Source organism: Strongylocentrotus purpuratus, unplaced genomic scaffold (genome assembly GCF_000002235.5).
Source record: "Strongylocentrotus purpuratus isolate Spur 01 unplaced genomic scaffold, Spur_5.0 spur5_scaffold_15, whole genome shotgun sequence".
Taxonomy (NCBI): Eukaryota; Metazoa; Echinodermata; class Echinoidea; order Camarodonta; family Strongylocentrotidae; genus Strongylocentrotus; species Strongylocentrotus purpuratus.
In genome coordinates this window covers 907,315-930,645 of record NW_022145600.1, presented here as the reverse complement: position 1 = coordinate 930,645, position 23,331 = coordinate 907,315, and the positions used below count along the sequence as shown (strand labels likewise).

At 37.1% G+C, this 23,331-nt stretch overlaps 1 protein-coding gene across 1 annotated transcript; it reads left to right on the top strand.

Moving 5' to 3' along the window:
• Nucleotides 1-11,842: 11,842 nt before the first annotated feature.
• Nucleotides 11,843-17,492, top strand: LOC582267 (glass; the record flags this gene model as incomplete). The annotated part of the gene is given in 7 exon segments (NM_001144975.1): nt 11,843-11,896; nt 12,647-13,126; nt 14,803-15,061; nt 15,541-15,761; nt 16,028-16,586; nt 17,034-17,400; nt 17,456-17,492. Coding segments are annotated over 5 exon segments (1,737 nt in total). The 3' UTR covers nt 17,253-17,400; nt 17,456-17,492.
• Between the last annotated feature and the right edge of the window lie 5,839 nt (nt 17,493-23,331).

Here is a 23,331-nt window from a genome sequence, read left to right as displayed (position 1 = left end):
TCGAAGAGAACTTTAAAGCCCCTGCAAAGTGTTGAGAGCCCCAAAATTTGATGGCAAAATTTTACTTAATGTACCATAATGTGTGAAAAATAATCTTCAAAACGAATCTGTTTGAATTCCAATATTGATGAAAGAAAACAACATTTAGGTTTTGCTGTGTATAACAGAAAACCTAAATTATGTATTTTTTTTATCAATATTTGTCTTCAAACACATTTTTGAGGGGAAATCTTTGTAGAAGTGTGTTTTAAATGACATCCTTTTTCACATTATGATACAATTAATTAGAGTGAAATATTGCCATCTATTTTTTGGAGAATTTGGGGCACCCAACAACATTCGTATTATAGGAATTTTTCTCGTACTAAATTCCCTTTTTCCCTTCCTGACGATTTAACACGACGAGTATAAATTAAAATCTTCATATCTATTATTGACAACTGATAGAATACCGATTGAGTGTATAGGCAAACACAATATGTCAGCTTCTACTGAAAGATGTGGCGCTGCGTTAGACAAACTCTAGATATCAGCATAATATCTAGTCAATTATTCATTAGTATTCTGGAGTACCTTTTAATATAGTTACAGGCAAGAGACACATCCATATCATTGCAAATGTTGACCTGATGTTCATTGCATGAAGGATTAATGTAAATATCTTTACTACATTTGCAGTACCATAAACAGTTAAAAGTCACTGTTTTTCCCTACAATTAAACTTTTTAGCTATGAATTTTAGTTTGTTGACCAGACTTCCCAAAACACAATGTTGCTCAGAGTAGAATTTTAAATTATTACATAAAATATGATTAATGTAATGACAACACGGAATGTTGTCAAACTTATCTCTGCTAATACTGCTGCCCTTTTACTATTCTTATCCTGATTGACAATGGATCGTAGGCGTTATATTTGAATTAAAAATAGACCTACTATTTATAGTACGGCTATAAATATATTTCGTTATTCACAAATAGAAAGGAAGCAATTACATTGTCATATTATATGAAATACTGGTATTTGCCAAAACTCCCACGAGAATAGAGACAACAAGGTTACCAGTGTTTATTAATATTTATTTTCAAGATTGTAACAACAGTCTATTTCAAGATTTAAGAATGCAAAAAGATTGTTGTCCTTTCAACTATAGGAAAGTGACATTTCTTCTGTGATGTTGTCATTGTAATATCTCACTTGTTTCATTAGGCTATTGTCTTTGACATCTTTAGTAAAAAATCACATGACTTCTAGTTTTTTAATCTGTTTAGAGCTCTTACTGGTATTATTATTCTTTTTAAAATTAGCCTACATGTACAAGACATGGACTTTAGAAAACCTTTAGCTCACAAGTCTCTAGTTCTTAGAAATGCTGGTGCGTAGTGCTAGGTATAGGAAGCCCTAGCCTATCCGATATGCGTCGGGCTTTACAAGTATTCTAATCGCGTTTGTGGAGAGTGACATCGGGCGTCAGCCCGAGCTGACGCCCGATGTCACTCTCCATAACGTGATTAGTACACTTGCCATTTAGCCCGACGCCTATCGGATAGGCTAAGGAAGTCCTGGCTGAAGCAAAACAAAATATATATAAATTATTCAGGTCTTCTTTCTCGAAGAACTACAAAAGCAATGATACTCATTACTTTTACTCATCTCATGGAACAAATTGGAAGAGCAGGAGAAAAGAAGGTGTATAGAGAAGAAACATGTAATGTAAACGTACAGCAATAAAATCAACTATCAAGTATAGTTTATTTGTCTTCCAGAAATCTGTCAAAAGGGTGTTAACTCTGATACTTAAACAGAGAGTTAATTCCCTTCTCGCTCTAAAGAGATGATATGTACATGTTCATGGTTGAAAAGAGAAAGTAAGTAATAATAATACAAATTAGTAGTAATAATAATAATATACATAATTTTGTATTGCGCCAGGTATTTAAAGCTATAATGACAAAAACAATTCTAAAATTCTTGCAAATTGATACTTTTCAAGAAGGTCTGACTGATGACTCGGATCAGGATGTTCTATTTCTATTGTTCTATTCCTTGAGTCATGCAACCTATCTCTCTCCATCTCCCTCCTCTCTCTCTCTCTCTCTCTTTCTCTCCCTCTCTCTCTCTCCTCTACCCCCTCTCTATGTCCCCTTCTCTCCCTATCCTTCTGTATCTCTTTACTTTGACCCCTGTCTCTCTCTCTCGCTCTGTATCTCTCTGTATTTCTATCTCTCTCTCTCGCTCCATCATTCTTTGTCCCTCTGTCTATCCTCTTCCCGTCTCTCTCTCTCTCTCTCTCTCTCTCTCTCTACCCCCTCTCTCCCCCTCTCTCTAACCTCCTTTCCCCCTATCCTTCTCTATCTATCTTACTTTGACCTCTGTCTCTGTCTCTCTGTCTCTCTTTCTCGCTCCATCTTTCTTTGTCCCTCTGCCTATCGCCCTCTCTCTCTCCCTCTCTCTCTCTCCCTCTCTCTCTATCTCTCTCTCTCTCTCTATTTCTCCCTCTCTCTCTCTCTCTCTCTCTCTCTCTCTCTCCCCCTATCTCTTACTTTGTCCTCTCTGTCTCTATTTCTGTATCTCTCCTTTCAAGAAGCTCAGATCGGGTTGTTCTATTTCCATTGTTCTATTCCTTGAGTCAGCTTACAACCTTTATTCATTCTGCTTCAAAGTTGATCTCCATATTTCGGAAGATCTTCTTCTTTTTTCTTTTCTTTTTACTAGACATTAAACCTTTCAGGATATTTCCCATTTTAGAAAAGCCTTTGATTGTGAATTTAATCTCAACAAAATGGGCAAGTTAACACTACACTGTATCCCTCCCCCTAATTGTAACTATGTAATATTATAGAAAACACTTTATTTGATATACCCAGGTGGTGTTTGTCCTGACAGTTGATTTAAAATAACAATTTGAAAAAAATTTACTAGCAATATTTCTTAAATTATCTGAGACGTTTGTTGGCGATTATAATAAAGAACAAATATTCACGATGTTTAGTGCTCTTTGATGAATATTTGTCATTGAATCCGAAGGAAAAAGAGAAGGCTTTATGTCTATTAAGTGTCCCGACACACAACCTCCGGCCATCATACAACATTGGAAGCAGTGTTTCCAATCTTAGAAGCAGTGCATTTACAGTCATTTATTAGTGGCCACCTCTCTATAAAGGCCACCTGTCTGTAAAGATCACTTACATTGAGTACCTGAAGGGAGGTGTGCATGTGTAGAATCTGTTTAGAAATGTCGCCTTTACAGCGACCATGTTCCCTCGTGATTCCCTGGGATGGCTGTGTAGACATGTTTGTGCATGAATCGGTATACGCTTTATATAATATTTCTTGTCATGTTACCTTCTTAATGTAAAACCTCGACGAGATGAAACGAAGAAAGACCTTCCAAATCGTAAAAATGGTTAGTTTGCCGATTCATTTTATTGAAAGTTGAAAGTTGGATGTAAAGTTGCTCAAATTAAGGTGATGGACCTTGAAGCCTGTGGGTTTTAATGAGGATAATTTCTTCACAACAAAAAGTACTGCCCAACGGATAACCTACAACTGTTACAATAGGCGTATAATGAGACTTGTAGTGATTCAAATAATTAGAAATATAATATGTATTGTTGTATTTTTTTAGGTCAAGTTTCCTATCTGTTTTTTCTGGCTTTAGACCAGCCTGCAATGGGCTTGTTCAGACATGCCGCGGTATACAGGCGCAGTACATTTTAACATGATAGTACTCTCTTAAAAAAAAAGAGTGAATTTTCACTCTATTTTCACTTTCTTGGGAGTGACGTCCGTGATCACTTGTTTAGGAGTGAAAATCGATTGATTTTAGAGTGCTCTCTAAGAAGAAAAGAGTGAATGTTCACTCTATTTTCACTACATTTTCACTCTCCAGAGGAGTGACGTCCGTGATCACTCGATTTTTTTAGAGAGTAGTGTGGCCATTACAGTTCGTGGACAGTTCCGTATCTAACATAAATTGGTAAGATTTGGAAAATCTGATATCACAAATGGAAAGAGCTTCATATAATTACCTTTTGACGACATTTTCTTTGGCATTGGGTGTGAAATTATGAAAATATATTTTGACAAAAGATCGGAAAATTTTGCCTTATTGCGTCCGTTCCGGGAAAAAAATGAACTTTAATACCGACAAGGGTCTGGACATTTTCATTTCGAGAGGATATGTCATCAAAGGTTTGTGCAACTGAACAAAAGTGTGGACAACAATCGGCATATGAGAAGAAATTGTTTATTGCATACGGCCGCTTTTTTGGAGTTTAAAAATTACGGACGTTCAGTGTAAAGCTAATATGCTTTTCACCTGTGGTTACAAAAAAAGAATTACACGAAATATTCGTGGTTGGAAAAACCTAAACAATAACAGCCAAGAGAAAAAAGAAACAAAACAAAACACAGCAAAACACTATAACTTGTGGCATCACTAAACTTTTTACCTCAAATGCTTTCATTACTTTGTGCCCTTTTGGAGAATACGCGTTCGGGGGGGGGGGGGCACCCCTCCCCCAAACGCGTATTCTTACACCACCCTACGTTTTGGCTTTTGTCCTCGAAGTATCTGGCCAATTTAATTTGGAAAAAATCTCCACCTAATTGATGCCCGACCACGTCACGTTGTTACACGTTCCTAGTAGGATCGAAATACGGCAATTACGTTCATGGTACGGCAAATAGTCCGTTTATATATACGTCCATCTCGTTTGAAGTACGTTGTCACTTCATCTAATTGCAGGACGGGGAAATTTTGAACAGGCTCAAAGTTCTAGAAATCCCTCTCGTTCTATATAGCCAGTACAAGCTCTCCCAATAAGTTCTTAAACAGTGACAGTTGTCAATACGTTCAAATCCGTTCGAACACGGTTTGAGCCCGTTGGCAACATTTTCCAGAACGTATAATGAGAACTGGTGTGATGGGGGCTTGACCAACGATGATATGGATTCAGGTTTCTTTGTTTTGGGGGTCTTTTTTCATGATTTGTACACGGATATCTCTGATTAATGATAAAGTAAACGAAAGACCACTTCAATGAATCAAGATGCGAGGAGGGATACGGAAAAGGTATTTGATGGTTGGTTTAGCAAATAACTTCTATAGGTAGCACCTATTTGCATTCCGAATTGAATTGAATTGAATTAAATCTATTAACAATAACACATCAATTGATGACAATATAATTATGAACAACCATACAATGAACATATTTATAATGATATAATGAATCCATAAAGGAAGAGTAATGTCGATTGAACAGTAATGACTTTAAAATGATTATTAGACATAAATCTGTATGACCATTTAATGTACGAGGTGTAAACATATGCTATGGTCACATTACCCAAAAGTAGCCTGCTCGGCGGCCGAGCGGCGAGTTTTTAACCAATTCTGCACGGCGGCTGCCCGGCCACCGAGCGGCGGCCGCCCAGGCACCGCTCGTTTTTAGGGCACTCGCTCGGTCGCCGCTGAAGTTTTAGCGCGGAGTTAAAATTTGGGCGGCGCCTGCTCACTTTTCACTTGCCGCCCAAAATACGCTCGGTGCCTGGGCGGTCGCCGCCCAGCACCGACCAAACCGCTGGGCGATGCCTTAATTCCAGCAGCGACCGAGCAGGCTACTGATCGGTCGGTCGCTGCTCTGATTTGTGACCATAGCTTAGCTATATATATATTATGTATGTGTATATTAAGGTGAAGTTGTTAATGGGAACTGGGAGTTAGCACAAGTGCTTGTCGAGCCTAGTTCTGCTCGTTGGCAAGATTTTGCTTTTTAAAAATATCTGCATGTTAACTTGTTTGTTTTGTACTTACATATTAATATACAAACAATAATACAGTATCCCGTAACTCTTTTACAAAGAAAATGAAAATCTTGAACACGTAGGTTTTGTTCTTTTCTACATTAATTAAGAAGTTTTTTGTAGTCTTTCCCTAGTTGGTATTTACATATTTTTATAACGTATGTCAGAGGATTCCTGGAACTTTCTTCTGCATCCACGAGCCTGAAGAAAAAAAGTATATGAAGTCTCGACCTCACTTATAATCATTAAAATTGTTGGAGGAAAAAAAAGAAGAATAAAGAAATCTTGTATGGGTTCTGTAGCTGCCGTTCTTCGCGTGCCGCTAATTAGTATGTAAGGCATACCATTATCTAGATTTTAAAATGTTCTATGGCTTCCGCTCTTCCCTAAAATAAACTTAATGGCATGAATAAAACGTTACTTTTTAAGTTATAATATATAGAAAATGACGACACTTGCTTAACATTGCAGCTGCGTGGTCGAAAGTCATGAGCGTGTGAAACCACGATGGAGGGGGTGGGGGAGGGGAGGGGAGCAGAGGGCTATCTCATGCTCTTTATATTCCATTACATTAAACATCTGGTACTGCGAGCCTGTTCAAACGACGGACTTTGATTATTAAAATATAACATTGCCTGTACATTTGCTGAGAAAAGGAGAATATGATATTTATTCCGAAGAGCGGAGAGAGGGAGAGATGAAATGATGAAAACTTCTTGGAAAAAAATAAATCAAGTGAATATAGCGAATCTCAAAGTCTTATTGTGTTTTATGCTTCTATGCAAAAATTGAGATTAATGATACCAATTATGTATAATTTAGGTAGAAGAGCCTGTCCCAAATCATTATTCAACAACAATATTCTAGAAACTTCGAATCAGATATAAACAAAAATGTTAGCATGTTAGAAAAAATAGCATTTCATTGACCATGACAACCATGCAGTGGCGTAATGAGCAAAAAAAAAATTTGTGGGTGCAGAAAGAAAGAAAAAAAGTGAGAAAAACCCCAGAAAATCATGTCATTTCAGCAATATTTGTAAATCACTGGTTTCGAATAAGAAATAAACCACGTTTAAATTGTATTTGTACGCCAGTGATGACAGCGTTTGATAATCTTGCTGTCTGTCGGAGTGAGCGTTTCCACTAGCTCACCGGGTAGAATGTAACCCGCCACGCGTGGTCTATTGTCGCCTGCCTCGAGCGTGTGGAGACCAGGTAGTGAAGCGTTAATCATCGTGGCAAAATCATCACCATCAATTTGGAACAATCTCGGTACTTGAAGATGAAAGAAATCACCAATAATCCGCCATAATCGCGAATTAAGTGAGTCGCTAATGCGTGATTGTTGATGGACAAAGCTGAGAAGAATAGCACTAGGATCTATTGAGTTTGACTCGGGAGGGAGGGCTTTATTCTCGCCATACCAAGATTTTACCATTTTGCTGTCAGCCATCGAAGCTATTCCCATCACTACAATGTTCACGGTAGAAAGCATGACCCTGAAGATTATCGAATTCGAAATTCAAAATCAATGTATCGAAACGTCTCGTCGTTCCGCTGACGTTCTATTAAGTAAAATAACTAACCTCACAAACAAAACTATAAATACAAATAGACAAACACAAACGAATGAACGAACGTATACAACCGAACAAACAAGCATACAAAACAAACGAATACGAAATTAAGCAAACAAACAAAGAAACAAATGAACAAACTTACAACGTACCCCTACAAAAAAAACTTTAAAGGTAAAGATCAGGAGTTTTAGAAACGCCCCCCTCTCAAAAAAAAAATGAAATGGAAGCTCTTAGGCAATTACCAATCATGACTTGTGAAAGAATATGTTTTGACTAATACGTGATCATACAAATTTTGCCGAGAAACCGCCTACTAATTAATATATTTGGTAAATTATTATATCTATTTGGACCTGATAGATATAACGCACGTGTCGCACACGTGTGTGTGTGTGTGTGTGTGTGTGGGGGGGGGGGGGGGGGGGGTAGTCCCATATTCTGTGTACATTGCTTGTAACTTCATCAAGACTGGCCCGAACTTCTTATCATTTTGATGTTTCCAGAACCTTGCAGTACACACCAATAATTATATGCTATGATCAACGTTTCTGATCGATCAATTCCATAACGTTTCTTTCACAATGCAATCGCATGACCATGACTGGTCTTTATCTTTATTAAAAATGACCTTACTCATAAATATTCATTAATGTAGTTCTTTGAAGACATAATTTCTCCTTGAAAAGACATTGCTACAATCATGAAAACGAATTATTGTGAAGATAAATTAAGCGCATTGTTCATTTCACGTTTCTTGTTGATTCTTATTACATATTTAGTTTAACCGTACTTTTCATTTCACTTGTTTTGTAAAGCGCTTAGAAACTGTACTTGTATACCAGCGCTATATAAATCTTAATTATTATTATTATTATAAAGGCAAACCCAGTATGAAATTTGAACTTAATTTTGAAAAGTGTGTGTGCGTGTGTGTGTGTGTGTGGTGGGTTACAATTTGGGCTAACTTGATTAGACTTTCAATATTTTGTTTAAAAAAACATACTTTTTTTGAGTTATTTAATGTTATTGATTCTTGACTCGCCAGCTTGACGCCATGCGATTATTGCATAAAAAGGAGCAAGTTTTTCTCTGCCATTATAATTTTGCCTTGACTACAGTGATTACCTGTCAAACTGACCACAATCTTTATCAGTAGGAAATCTGTTTCAAAGATGGAGCAGGTCTTAATACGAAGTGATGAACAATTGGTTTCCACTGCGAATCAAATCCTATGTTTGCAAACAAATTTCACTTGTTCTCTTTCAAACAGATTAAGATTTGAGGGATGCGTACTGAAAAGACAGAATAACGCCAAAACCTACGGGTGGCGCAGTGAGGAGTCAATGCCTAATCCTAATCCGGATTATGGATTTATGGTTTACAGCGGGGAAAAAAGACTAAAATTGGTGGTGAGAGTTGTCTAGCAGCTGCAAATCTGAAACATTCTCTTTCTGTCTTTCATGCTGGGATCTGCCAATCCAGATATTTGAAGATAGCTGATAAAGAGAATGAAAACAGAAGAGCAACAAAAACGTCAGGTCTGATTATGGGGTGTATAGTTCCTTTGTCAGATTACTGCCAAGTGGTGACCGACCACCCGTCTCTTGAAGTGTTTAAATTCGTTACACACAGATATATTGCAGAAGTAACCAAAACACGTATTCCAGTCGGCCACAAAAAACTATTTTGTCAAAGTGCAAAACACACTAGATTCTCCATACAACATATTTCGACTCGAAGAATAATATGAATAACGCTCACAGATCAAAAACAAAATCTGCAAGTACTTTTCTCACCACGCCCCCAAATTATTACAGCCTGAAATATTATATCTTCGACATTCCAATCGTAATATAATTAATTGAAAATTGGTATATCTTAACTTCAGAGTTTGATGTCAATTTACCATTATGCCATCTCCCCATCCTCGAAATTAACATGAAAAAACCTATGGTCTGAAATGGTTATGGTTATATATTATCCTGGTGAAACAGCAGAGGTTATTGCAAATGTAATCAATGCTTATCTTGAAAAAAAATCCTAAGTTAAAAGATAGACATTTAACATACACGTTTTAATTAATGACGTAAAACTATACAAAAATGTTTTTTTAACAAAAAAAGCTGTACTTCTAAAAAAGAATAAGGAACTTAATATCTCACAATATTGCACTTTTATTTCATAAAAATATATTACAAAGTAAACTAGATTATTGCGACGTGGTTTCAAGAAATAATTATGAAGAAAAGTTCTGTAAAGAAGCCACAGATTCTTTAAAGTAGAGCCCTTGGAACTCTATTACAAGTTGATGCAAGATATTCCTCAACTCTTCCGTAACAATTGAAAGTTGATTCCTCAAGTATGAGAAGGAACAAGAATACTTGTTTAAGGTTCTAGGACAAAGAAACCCAAGGACAATCAGTACCCCCTGAAAATTACCCCTTGGACAATCACACTCCTCCCCGAGGACAATTACTAAGAGCAAAATTTAAACAACTTATTATCAGGGTGAACTTCCCAGGCGAGGGGGGGGGTAATTGTCCTGGAGTAATTTTAGGGGTGGCGGGTAAATTGTTCTCGGTGGTAATTTTGAGAGATTTATGTTAAATGTATCAAGTCGAGGTGACTGAGACATCACTATCTCCCAATGGACGTAGCACCGAATGTAAAGATAATACCTATGGCTTCCATTGACCTCGCATTTGGAAAATGAATTTTACTGAATTTTATAAATAAATTAGTTCCTAAAAAGAAAATAATGGCTTCACCATCAGCTGGCATTAAAGTAGTCTCGAAAAGACATAATGTTCAGCCACCAAGCTATAACACCAGTGCTCCTCTGCCTTGGTACCGCGGGGATCATAACCCTTACACTCGTAATCAAATGAAGCTGACGTGCATGCCAGTCATTATTTTGACTGGTCGCTGAAAAACTGATTCCCGCGAGTGAGCTGGGATGGGGGAAATGGTTAAAAAAAAACATGTTACTCTCATATTATTGCCATGGGAAATATTTGAGGAAAATTCAAACTGAAAGAAAATATGGGTACGCGCAGGATTTTGCATAAATCTTTTAATAATATCGAAAGTGATGTACAATCAGTAGCTAAACTCTTTGTAAGAAAGTTAGTACATAATGCGTTTGTATAATCATGATGAATGCACATACACAGACATTCATTGCTATGAACATTCGTCATCTTTAAATGATCCCAAGCATTTTCGATAAATCAACTTAACGTTTACACATCTCCTTCTGCAATGTTCGGATAATAAAACGTAGCAAAGACGTGTTAAACATAATCTGAACATGATTTACATGCAGATATACTCGAATATAAACTCAATCGTTATTGCCATCTTCGGAATATTATGGAGGATTTCTAAATCTCTCGATGTGAAGAAATATCTCCATGCATGCTGTCCTTGCTTGTTTTGTACCTTGATAAGATTATTGCAATATTTTATCCGCTAAATATAAAAGAAAACTCGAAAATGTTCAGAACCATCCACCTCTGTTGTTTTTAAGTTTAGGACTAATAATGTGCCGGTCATTACTCTGTTTTTTTTTTAATTCTACCAAACGGCATTAATCTTAGGTTGTGTTATACAACATTCTCAATCATTTTTCTCCTAAATACCTAAACGACATCCTGAAACTATGCGCAGCCCTTACACCATATTTTACTCGATAATATTATTGGCAAATCGTAAAATATATATACTTTTCATGACGTCACACTCTTCTGTACTACAACACGTTTTGCAATGGCTTCACGAAAAGAAACAACTTTGAACAACGTGCCACGTTGTATGTTCTCAGAGATGACTTATCCCGATACCTTCAACAGATCCATCAAAGTTTACTTCTTCCCACAGTAATAATTATATTCATAAGACATTTTCTTACATTGTTTCCCTTCTCAATTTTGTGAGAGAAAAGGGAGACAATATTACTTACGTATCCAACATTTAAGGGGAGCTAGCAAGTTGCAATGATAGCAGAAGAAACAATTTAACCTTATGTTACAAGTTAATAACCGTGATACTAAACATTTGAAAAATTAAACCGCAATGACATTTGAGATTTTCAAATCGCTAATTAGAATATAAGTAAAGTGCTTTTGAATGACTTAGTAATTTGGAGGCCGGCATTCACGTATACGTATTTCAGATGGAGGCCTTACTCGCGTGTCTTAGCTTACGGCGAGTGCTGACTATCAACCAATCAGCGTCCAGGAAAGCTTGCCGTCACGCGTCTACTTTCCACAAGTCCACCTAACGCTTTTTGACCAATGGTCAAAGAGAATATAAAGAAAAGAAAAGATGACAAAAAGAAACGTGCCCATCAGGTTATAAACGGAGCGTATATAGGGCTTCACTCTTGCCGAACAACTTGATTACTCAAGCAGGAACGACTTTCAAAGAAAGAACAGCTATCGAAAAAGGAAACCTTTTCTTCAATCATTCTTGTACTTCATGATCTAGAGGCAGTACTGACAGGTAGGTTATATCACAATATTTCAAACATCTCCACATTCATTATCGTATTTGTAAGTGAGTTTTCAATGCATCTTTTCGGTATTATTCCGCGATTATTTTTAAGATCACAGTGCTTTGGTAAAAATTGAAGTACTATCAAACAGTCAACGGCTCAGGTAGTAGGGATTATTCAAGGTCCTGTTATCATGGTTATGGGTCAAAGTGGATGTTTAAGAAAGTTAGTGTAAATAAGTGTTAATGCAAGAAGGATGGGAGAATAAAATGTGTTGATTTTAACCACCTGACTATAATCAAGCACTTTAAAAAGATAAGGGATAGAATGAGATGATGAGAACTGTGTGTTATGATTGGTTTTCGGCAATTAGGTGTGACTTCGACATCCTAAATTTTTTAAACAGTCCTCTGTCCAACATGACAAGTAATTATTTCTGGCTAGTATGGGGTGTAGGACTAGGGTCATGTTAGCTTTCTTTTACTTTATGTTTGCCTGAATTACATACGAATACTTAATTTCTCCACCTTTAAAAAACAAAGAAAACCTTATCACACTGATAAATCTACTTTTGAACCACACATTCTTTTAAACACTAATTTCTTCTGTCCAAGATCATTTTGTCATGAGTGCAAATGTGTTCTTTGTGTTCGGACGTTGAATTTCTTTTCGCGGTGTTATGTTATTTCATAACCATCGTCTTATTCGTGAGTAAAAACATGACTGAAAAAAACCCCGATAATTTGTCTTGCATTTAGAATGACAGGAGAGGCGCTTTCAGTCTTGCAGAACATGCCTAGCAGTTTCAGTCCATCATCTCACAATGAGGATAGCTCGTCATCAACCACGAGCTCGGCTTCTTCCTTGGGACATCATCATCGGCCGATGAGGCCCCAATCGCCTCCGGCTTCGCCCAGTTACCACGAGCTCATGACCGTACCTAACGCATACGAACGCACCCTGCCTCCGTCGTACAACTACCAGCAAACAGCATCGGTCGTACCGTGGATGACGTGCGCCTCGACACCCGATCTTCGTCGCTCTGTTGACATGGGATTGCCCGGGTCTGATCTAAGCATGTATGGTAGTAGGGATGGATTCAGCAACTTTCTAAACATCTCCTCGGAGTCTCTGGGTTCCTTCAAACTTGGAAGCAATGGAGAGCTCTTACTGGATAGAGACTCCCTAAAGGGTGGCAGCATGATCAGCAATCAGGGATCAATCGACAGTGGTTTTGGGTAAGCATTCTCTCATACATTCTACATGAAGAGGTGTCGAAGTCGTGTGGTTTTAACACTTGACTGCCGATGCGAAGGTCGTGGGTTCAAAGCCCGTCCCACGGCAATCGCGTCATTTGGCAAGACGTGAATCTACATCTGCCACTCTCCACTGAAATCGGTAGACTATAGCTAGTCTGAGCCTGGGTAACATATAGCGTCTTGAGCACCTTGTGTGGTGGACATGGCTGTGCGCTTATAATATATCCGATATTATAATCATAATAATTATTATTATTAATAATAATATGATTATTATTATCATTTATTATAGTTATTTGACAGTATACAACAACTAATGACGAAGGCGGCTGGGAGGGTCCGATGCGGTGGGGCTCTCAGCCTCCGAGAATATTGAAAATATCGATATTTAGGCAACTGCTATTTTAATATTAGGGCACTCGCCACCTCAGAGTCAGGCAAAGAGGTGGTTTGTATGTTTCATGTTGTCTATCTCGCATACTTTGATGATAAAATTATATTTTCTTTGTAGAAAAGTGTAAAAAGTACATAATATTTTTCGTTGTTCCCTCAATTTCAACGTCAGACTACCATGAGGTTGGATATTTTCTGTAATTGCTTTCGGAATATTTATTGTATAAGATCTATGGCAATGTCCATTCTTTATCATTAGCGATATCATGGGTTTATTTGAGATTACGAGCATCGATTGATGCCCATGTTCTTCGGTGTTCTCGGAAAATCTCTTACTGAGTTAATTTGAAAAAGGATTTTTTTTTGTTGTAAGTTCAGTCATAGGTTTAATTAGGAAGGGAATCTAAGCTTATAGAGCGAACTTTTCAAACTGAATCTAGAACAAGGAAATGACCAAGTGTTAAAATGGGGATGCATTTCAATATCAGCTCTCAGGGAAAAAATGTCCACTTTAAAGTACAATAATTGGACTACGATTGCTAAAGATAGATGATTCGTATTTGAAAACCTGGAGTGTGGTTAAGATGAATCAGCCATTCTTCTGTTATATTGTCCAACAAAAGTTCTTTTCAAGGAAAGTGAACAAGATAGATTTACAGTGCTTTTGACACAAATACTTCAATGTCGCAGCAGGATGCCGTCAAGAATTGGTGCTTCACTCTCTTCATGGGTGTGTTCCTTTTTATGAATCATGGCTTTCGAGAAGCACTCTGTAATCGAGATAAAAAATTGTTTAATGGACAAGTTGATAGGTCTTTGAAGATATCTCCATTGCAGCATTCTGTACAGTATAGTTGATTCTTCTTTGATCTGTTCTCAAAACTTTGAATCCAAAAAAAGGCGTGATGTGGCTATCAACTTTGTAAAACGAAATGTAACTTTTCTTTTGATAGAGAATGGGTCTTTTAACATAATACGCAAATACTGGAAAGTCTGGAATTGGTAAAAATTATAAATTAGTTGATATTGATAGACGATTGTAATATTACAATGACGTTTATACTTTTCAAACGTGCTTTTCTTATTAGGTGCCCCACTTTATCCGTAATTGTAATGCATTTGTATGACATCAGTATTCTGGTCTTCATATTTACGTTATTACAGTTATCTTTATTCTAATTCTTAGTGAATATTGTATATTCTAATTAAGTGTTATAAGAGATCACAATGAACTAAGAATTTGATAATTTTAATGACCGCAGGTCGATGTTCCTGAGCAGTTTGGTAAATGATCAGCATCAGTTAGGATCCCTGAAAGAGCTGAGCCATACGGAGGTTGCGGATACCCTGCTGTCTCTGAAACATTCGAGAATGAAGATCAACCAGTTCGGACCATCGGCTGCTTCTGCGCCAGCCAATCCTGTTGTCGATCAGCCGTACCGAACCAAGGAACTGACATGGAGTACTGGGTCGGTGCCAGCCAGTATCGCTCCATCAGATCCATACGGTCCTGTTCGAAGTGTGAGTTTATCATATTCATGCTTTTACTTTTATTCATTCCATCATATTATTTCGTCGTTCTTTTATTACCAAAGAATTGGTCTATATAGGTGTATTATCATTAAGTGCTATTTATAATGCATTCCTATTCATTGTATCATCTCTTTCTTAATGTAATATTTTTCCCCTTAATTCTAACCGTACTGGGGTACAAACAACTACATCTGTTGTGACAAGGCATTTCTGCAGAGTTTAATGTTATTATACTGGTTGAAATAAAAACCTGACAATTCAATTCCGTACTTGATAAATGATTCGCTCAAACTACTAAAGAAAAATCTAGGTACTATAGTTATAGTGCTAACAGTAAATTTATTTGCCATAATGATTGATTATAAGTTGATCTGTTTTCAAGCCAGAATAAACATTAAGCGTCTAAATCATAATCGAATAAATGAAGAAACATATGAACTTATATCGGTTTGTCATGACCCTAACAGCGTCGCTACCACAGTCTGGACTGCGATCACGAGCACGATGAGGAAGGCTCTCTATCAAGTCTACAACATTTCCCAAGCATTTCTTCGCTGGATTCCGGCTCATATCTTGGTAACTACTGGTTGAGAGATCCCCATGGTGGCAGTTCACAGTCATCTTCTCGTCATCTTCTTGCTTCGAGTGGAGACTTAATCGCAAAGGCACTCTCAAGCTCATCCTTAGGGTGAGTCATTGGTCTCAGGAATGCTCATATTACGTACATTTGAGATTTCATGCGGTAGAATGTGAATAAGGTATCCGGTTTTTAGAATTCAGTGGGCTTTCATTTCAATTCAATAATGTTTTATTTGACAATGCTTTGAATCCCAAGGCTGAATTGCGCTTGTTAAATCAAATAAAATTAAATCATCAATGTCATTTCACATTACATTATACCATTAAAACAAAAAACATTCTAAAAACCAGTCTTTTCATAATTATACGTTATAGATTGGTGGATGGGTATGAAACTGGTCGTTTACCAGAGACGGCATACTGGACCCTCTCTCAGTCAACACCCAGCGTGTTCGAGCCCACCCAAGACCGCTACATCAGTGCATCCAACACCAGCGATTACCATGCCAACAGCCCAGGCAGCAGCGCTCAGCTCTATACCTCATCCCGCGTGTCAACCATCAAATCAACCGATCAACTCGACGCTTACGCTTCGGCACCGACTATGTTACACTCGTCGAGATCGTCCTCCACGTCTACGATCGGGAGCCGGGAAGGTATCCGACCGGGCCTCACCCTCAGCACGTCATCCTTGACGTCATCGAAAATGCAGTCGAGCGCGTTGCCGACGCACCTCTGCCATTTCTGCGATAAAGAGTTCTCAAGGCCTGGCGCCCTTAAGACCCACACGAAGATCCACTTTGGTCAGAAGCAGTACATGTGTCACGTGTGTAGCAAGGCTTTCTTTCAGGCTGCAAACCTCAAAGCTCATCTACGGGTTCATAGCGGGGAGAAACCTTTCAGCTGCAACATCTGTAGGAAAGGATTTTCACAGGTAAGGTTACACCACTAAATATTTCTTCTTATATCGCTTTATGACGTGTAGTTCCAGTTCTACTTGAGTAGAAGAAAGAAATACACACATGGATGTCCACTTCACGTTTGGAGAGAGCTTCTATATCCCATAATTAAAGAAGACAAGTAGTACGGTTACGAAGAATCTGAACAGTTAACTAATCAAAACAATTTCAAAAGCCTGGTGCACCACAGATTGAAATGAGCGCCAGTTACAATCACACATTACACAATGATGCCAATCATATTTTGATTTGTGTGGGTTCTATAGGCTTCAAACAAAGTTGAAATTTTATTGTGTTAAAATAAGACTGCTCAAAAACGGCTTGGTATGTCTGACCAAATTTCTTCCCTCCAAATGACGTATTCGTATGGGATCCACATAGTAATAACACAATTATTTTTGTCTTTGTTTTAATATTTGCAGAGCTCATCTGTGAAGACACACATGCGTACCCATTCTGGTGAGCGTCCCTACACGTGTAAGCAATGCAATAGATCCTTCTCTGACAACTCGACACTGACCAAGCACCAGCGGATTCACTCGGGTCAGAAGCCCTACATCTGTAGCTGCTGTTGCCAGTCATTCTCGCAGTCGGGCAACCTCAGTCGACACATGAAGATCCACACAAAGTCGCAGGACTAGGTCCTATCGTGTAACTAGTCCCATGAACTATCGGTTATATTACCATACTTGCTCTTGCAACAATTATTGCTCTGCGTCGATTTCTTAAAATAATTCTTAACTTCAACCCTATATAGAGCCAGCGATATACCTAACCATAATCCTAACCCTAACCGTTACCCAACCCTATAGAGCCAGCGGTATACCTAACCATAATCCTAAACCTAACCCTAAACCTGACACCGAAGTACAACCCGAACCAAATATCTTTGACGAAATAAAGCCCGGAGCAATTGTCGCAAGAGCATAAATTATGTCGCGCCACCGAACTGTCATTATAACTCGTACAACTACAAATGTGTCAAGCCATGTTGTCGCATTATCGTGTTTATCGAATCTTAGGATTGTAAAAGTTCTTCACTTGTAATTTACTAGGAGTAACTCTCACATTATTTGGAGTCTCTATATGATTGTATGCACTTTTTTTTGCACAGACTTGTATATAATTCGAAAATAGTCTGTTACATATTACAATGGTTTAAAAGAATGTAAATAGACAATCGTAAAGAATTAATAGTATATATTTTAGCTTCTTTGATTCTTTCTCCTTTCGAAGAGAGATTGGCACATTGTGAATAATGATGTAATAAATTGTAAATTCTGCTCAAATTATTTAAGGGGTAAACATCATTGGCAGATCGGGGTGCATGACATGACAGAAACGACAAGTTTGATTATAACGGAAACCATCACTATGTTTTGCCATTTTGATTGTTAGAAAATGGAGATGATTATGAACAAATATTCTTGCCTGTTATATATATATTGTTGTTTTAATACATATCGACAAAGTGTGCAATTATCATAAAGTATAGTACAGTGTACAAAGATATCACGCTGTTTCATTTCCCCCTCATTTTTATCCTTGTCCCCGTCTGTCATGTATGTTGATTGTGTACTTGACATTATGAACATAATGGGGGCAGTAAGAGGGAGAGAGAGAGAGAGAGAGAGAGAGAGAAAGTGAGTGAGATAGAGAGGGAGGGAGAGAGAGAGAGACGGAGAGAGAGGGAGATAATTATATATAGAGAGAGAGAGAGAGAGAAAGAAGGAGATGGGAGGGGAGAAAGAAGGATATGAACGGGAAGAAGAGTGAGGTAAGATTGGGGAAAGAAGAGCGAAAGATTATGTGAAAGAGTGGGAAGAGGGACAAGAGCATGAGGGACAAGAGAGAGAGAGAGAGAGAGAGAGATTATTTGGTAATGAAACCTATCTTCTGGTGACTATTTCAAAACTATATATATATATAGGGCTTGTGTCCTTTAGAGAGAAAGTCCACCCCGAAATGTTGTTAGTTCTACTAAGAACAGGATATGAAAGAAATAGATCAGGGAAAATTTGAGCGAAATCCGATAACAAAAAATTGAATTTTTTGAAGTTGTAATCGCTCAACCACCAAAGGACAACTCTGTATTTTTGAGCTCCCTCCCATTTGCTCCGTACAGAAAATGTGTAAAAACTCAGATTGTCATAGTTCTTGATGAAGGGGTATGTTAGTTTCATACATGGGTTGTGTAATAACGTATACATAATTGTTAAATTTAGTACATGTATGATCAAATATTTTCTTGAGCGAAAATATAAATTTATGATTTTCTTATTATAGAAAATGGAACAGGCTCTCGTAAAATACATCACAGAGTCGTTAATTTGTGTTTCAACAATTTTAATTTAATAAATTTGTCTAACTTATTTTTTCGTCATCCAATATTGCTTTAACTTTCATTAATATATTTCTTTCATTTGCCCGCTTTCATTAAAACTAACTTAATTTCAGGTTGGACCTCTTAAGAAAACAAAGAAGACAAATCTTTTGCAGAAGAGTGAGAGAGTTAAAATATTTCATGATGTGATATAAGTGTTGTACTCATTATTCCTATATTAGTCCTCTTTCGCATAAAGAAATATACACTATCATCACCATCATCATCTTCAACGTCATTATTACATAAACTTATCAATATTACTTAATTGTTACGTCACAAATTTTGGAGGCTGCAATTCAGCGCGCACAATGATCTGAGCTGTATTTGCGCCTACGTCACAGGTTAACGCCCGTTTCTGTTATTACGTATGCGCGCAGATTGCTAACGCACTCCCGTTGCTATGCTACGTTGAACGAGAAGGCAGGCCTTTTTTTATAGGCATTGGATTATAATGTAGAAAGTTGAACAAATTCGCTCTCAGACGTATCAAGTAAAGATGTAGTTTATCAAAGGCACAATGAAGACAGATGGTGAGTTCAAATCATTAAAATGATCTTTTCGACAAAAGTTTTTTTTAGACGTTACAGAGGAATATGTATCAAGTCACGTGTAAATAGTTTTTGTTGTATACCCAGTCGTTGTGTGTCTGGACAGGTTGTGTTTCCGGACAGTTAATTTAAAACAGCAATTTGAAGAAATTGACAAAGAAGTTCTTGTAAAATCTTATAAGACTTATTCTGGACAATACTATAGAGGACAAACATTCATGATGGTTATTGCTATTTGATTACTAATTTTCATTGAAACTGAGGTCAAAATAAAAGGCTTGTGTTTGTTAGGTTTCCAGACGCCGCACCCCCATCATTATAGCATATTATATAGCTGTTGTTTGTATGTTTTTTTGTTATTGATCGTCTGCTTGTTGTTTTGATGAAGCAGCAATTAGGCAATAACACGAATCTTGTTTTTGCCCAGTAAGTTTTCAGCAATTAGCCTGATAAGGGAAAATGAATCAATAACTAGTCTAGAGTGATGAATATCTTCCTCTCTCCCATGCATGTCTTTCCAAAGTCGTTTTCATTTGACAACATGACATTTTTATATTTACTTATTTTCAAATTTGTCGTGAAAAACTCCTCAAACCTCAAAACCCTTCCCAGTTTACGGATAAATAAAATTAGGAATTGTAAGATTATATTGAAGCCTAACGCACGCAATCGATAGAATTATAACAGATCTGGTTGATAATTCAAACACTACTTTATATGGATAGAGAATATCAAATATTAACAAAACAATGATGAAGCAATAACATTTAATGTTAGTTATCCAATCGTTGTGTGTCCGGGCGGGTTGGCTATCGCCGGTCAGTTGATTTTAAACAGTAATTTGAAAAAATTTGTTAAACATATAGTTTGTGACTGATGTTGCACTGTATTATAAATAAAAAGGAGATTCACAGTTAGTGCTTTTTTATGCATATATGTTTTAAAGTTAATTCAAAAGTAACAGCTTTAATTTTAATTAGCGTTCGGGCATGCAACACCTATTGTAAAGATATTTTAACACATTTTATAAAACTGTTACGGCACTTTCGATCTCGAAACTGCCCTCGAACATCAACCATGCACACAAACCATAGGTAACAGAATAGAAGAGAGGAGTCTCTAGTTCTATTCATTAACTTTTTCTTTGATTACTTTTCTTCCACAAAAAGGTCCCCATTAATTTGGCTCCTGGGTATGGAGCGGCAAACCTGGTTATGACAAGTAACCAAGGAACGGAACAAGGAAGTGGTGAAGAGGAGGGGGCAGTGGGGAAGGACGATGTGCGGATATGCGAGTTATTTGAACGGGCGGAACTAGGTCATCCGTTCGGTTATCGTCGTGATGTCACCCTACTCATGGATGTGCTATGCGACAGAATGTCAAGGTATCTTTGCTTCAGAGTCTAAATAAAATCCGGTCACCGGTCACTCAATTTTTTTTTTTTTTTAAGCACTTCCAGATTATTTTGAAGCGCTATTTTTTTAGGGATTCAATAATACACCATATCACAGACACTGATAACATGTAGGGCCATGCATCTCAGATTTGCAAAACTGGAAACATGGTTAAACAATGCTTTTATGTACTTAAAAATTCAATAGACTTAGTGATCCCGGAGAGCCTATGGTAAAATAGATTTCAAAAGCAATATGCCATCAATGAATTCAGTAAATATAATACAATGCAGTGGCGTACGCAGGATTTTTTCAAGGGGGGGGGGGTTTCAAATCGGGCCCAAAATTTTGCAACGACTCAGCCAGCCGCTGAATAAGCGGGGGGGGGGGGGGGGGGGGTGGGCGTACACACCTTTTTTTTTTTTTTTAGAGTCCCAAAAAATCGCAACGACTCAGCCAGCCGCTGAATAAGTGGGGGGGGGGGGTGTAAGGGGACACATTTTTTTTTTTTTTTTTTTTTTTTTTTTTTTTTTTTGGGGGGGGGGGGGGGGGGGGGGGGGGGGGTCTCGGAATTGAAAATTTGACATTTTGTCCAGTTGGGGGGGGGGGTAAGGTTACCTTTTTAAGGTCAGCCATTGGCCATTTTTTTTCAGCCATTTTTATTAAATTTTTTTTATTATTTATTTAATTTTTTTTTTTTTTTTTTTAAATCTCAGAAGGTTTTTTTTCTTCAAAATAATAAACATAAAACATACACATAATAAAAACTCGAGGGGGGGGGGGTTTAACCCCCACCCCCTCCTGCGTACGCGCCTGATACAATGACAGTACATTATTGTAGCCAAGAAACCTTGTCAGAGGCAACGAGAGCAAGGGGACCGATGATTATGATGATAAAAAGAAGAACAACAATAATAATAAGTATAAAAATAACAACAACAAATACTAAGACTACTAAGAATAAGAACAGTAGTATTAAACATAATAATAATAATAATAATAATAATAATAAACATACATAATAAGAATAATGGTGAGGGCAATGATGATGATAACAATAATAATAGTATTGATAAAATAGCTAAAATTGTAATTGTATATTAGCATCATTAGAACGCTTCTCAAATACGGATGTATTGCCAAAGGACGTTATTGCCTGGGTGAGATTCGATCCCTCAATCCTCGGTTTGAGAGTCAAACGAATGAACCACTATACCAAAATATTCCTATTGCTATTTCTACCCTCTGCCCCTGGTTTAAATCCTTTATGGAAATTGAGAGAAAGATTCTCCAGTACTATGATGTGTTGATAAGTTTTACAGAGGGCCTTATTCTCGCTGCTGAAATGTACTTTAAAAAAAAATTCAGCCACGCAGATATCGAAAATCAAAACAGAACATGAGTAAATAATAAATATTTTTGTACTTAATCCTTGTTTTTAATATTTTCGTTGTTTTGTCCTTTCATACTTGACATTTCATTTTATCTTAGTCAGTTATTGTTTTTTTTTTTACTTTCTTTCCCTTTCTCCCCCTATTCCTCTTATTGTTGTTTTCCCAAATTTTAGTCGGCCTCGGGTCGAAACCGAGAAAAAAACAAAGTCCTTAATTGGCACGTACTTGCATTTGTTTACAGATGTTGTTTTACCAAATAACACATGCAAAAATACAACAACCAAAAACAAAAAAAAATATTTGCAAAAGAGGCATTACATTTTTTGCTTCTGGGTCTGTTGTTTACTGAATGTAAGCCTTTTCCTTGCGGCTAACAAGCATTCTTATATTTTTTATAAAAATAGATTTCAAATCTAGTGAAACCATATAAAAATTCGCAGTATAATGACATGTTGTTTGTTGAAAAAGAGCGAAAACACAGCTTCGTTCTTTTTTCTAGTTCTTTTTTTCACTTATCGTTACTAACTTGCTCCAGGGGGGAAACAACAGGTTTTGATTTCCGGGGTTGTTTACTAATCGGTTGAACTAGTTTCTGATAAGCTAATTAAAAGCAAAAATATCAAGCACGAGTTATACATTATAAATATAGAAGTATTACATTTCAGGAGAGAGACATGTTAATTCTCGAATATTTTTAGTTTCGAACAGTATTGTAATTTTAGAAAGTGTGCAATTCAATGATAAGAAAGAAACGAGACTCATTTTTGTTTCCCCACTTTCTTTGTCAAAAAATGAGGAAAAAAACAATGTTTTGAAGGACAGGGCCAGGGTATTTGAAAAGTAGGGATCATAAAAATCCCTGCGACAGCAACAGCAAAATATGTAGATTTGTAATACTGGTTTTATTAGGCCAATTACTACATGTCTTTGTATTGTTCTTAGTTTTATTATAAGCCTACGTCAGAGTAAATTTCCTGTAATTGGCGTTTCGGCAGTTG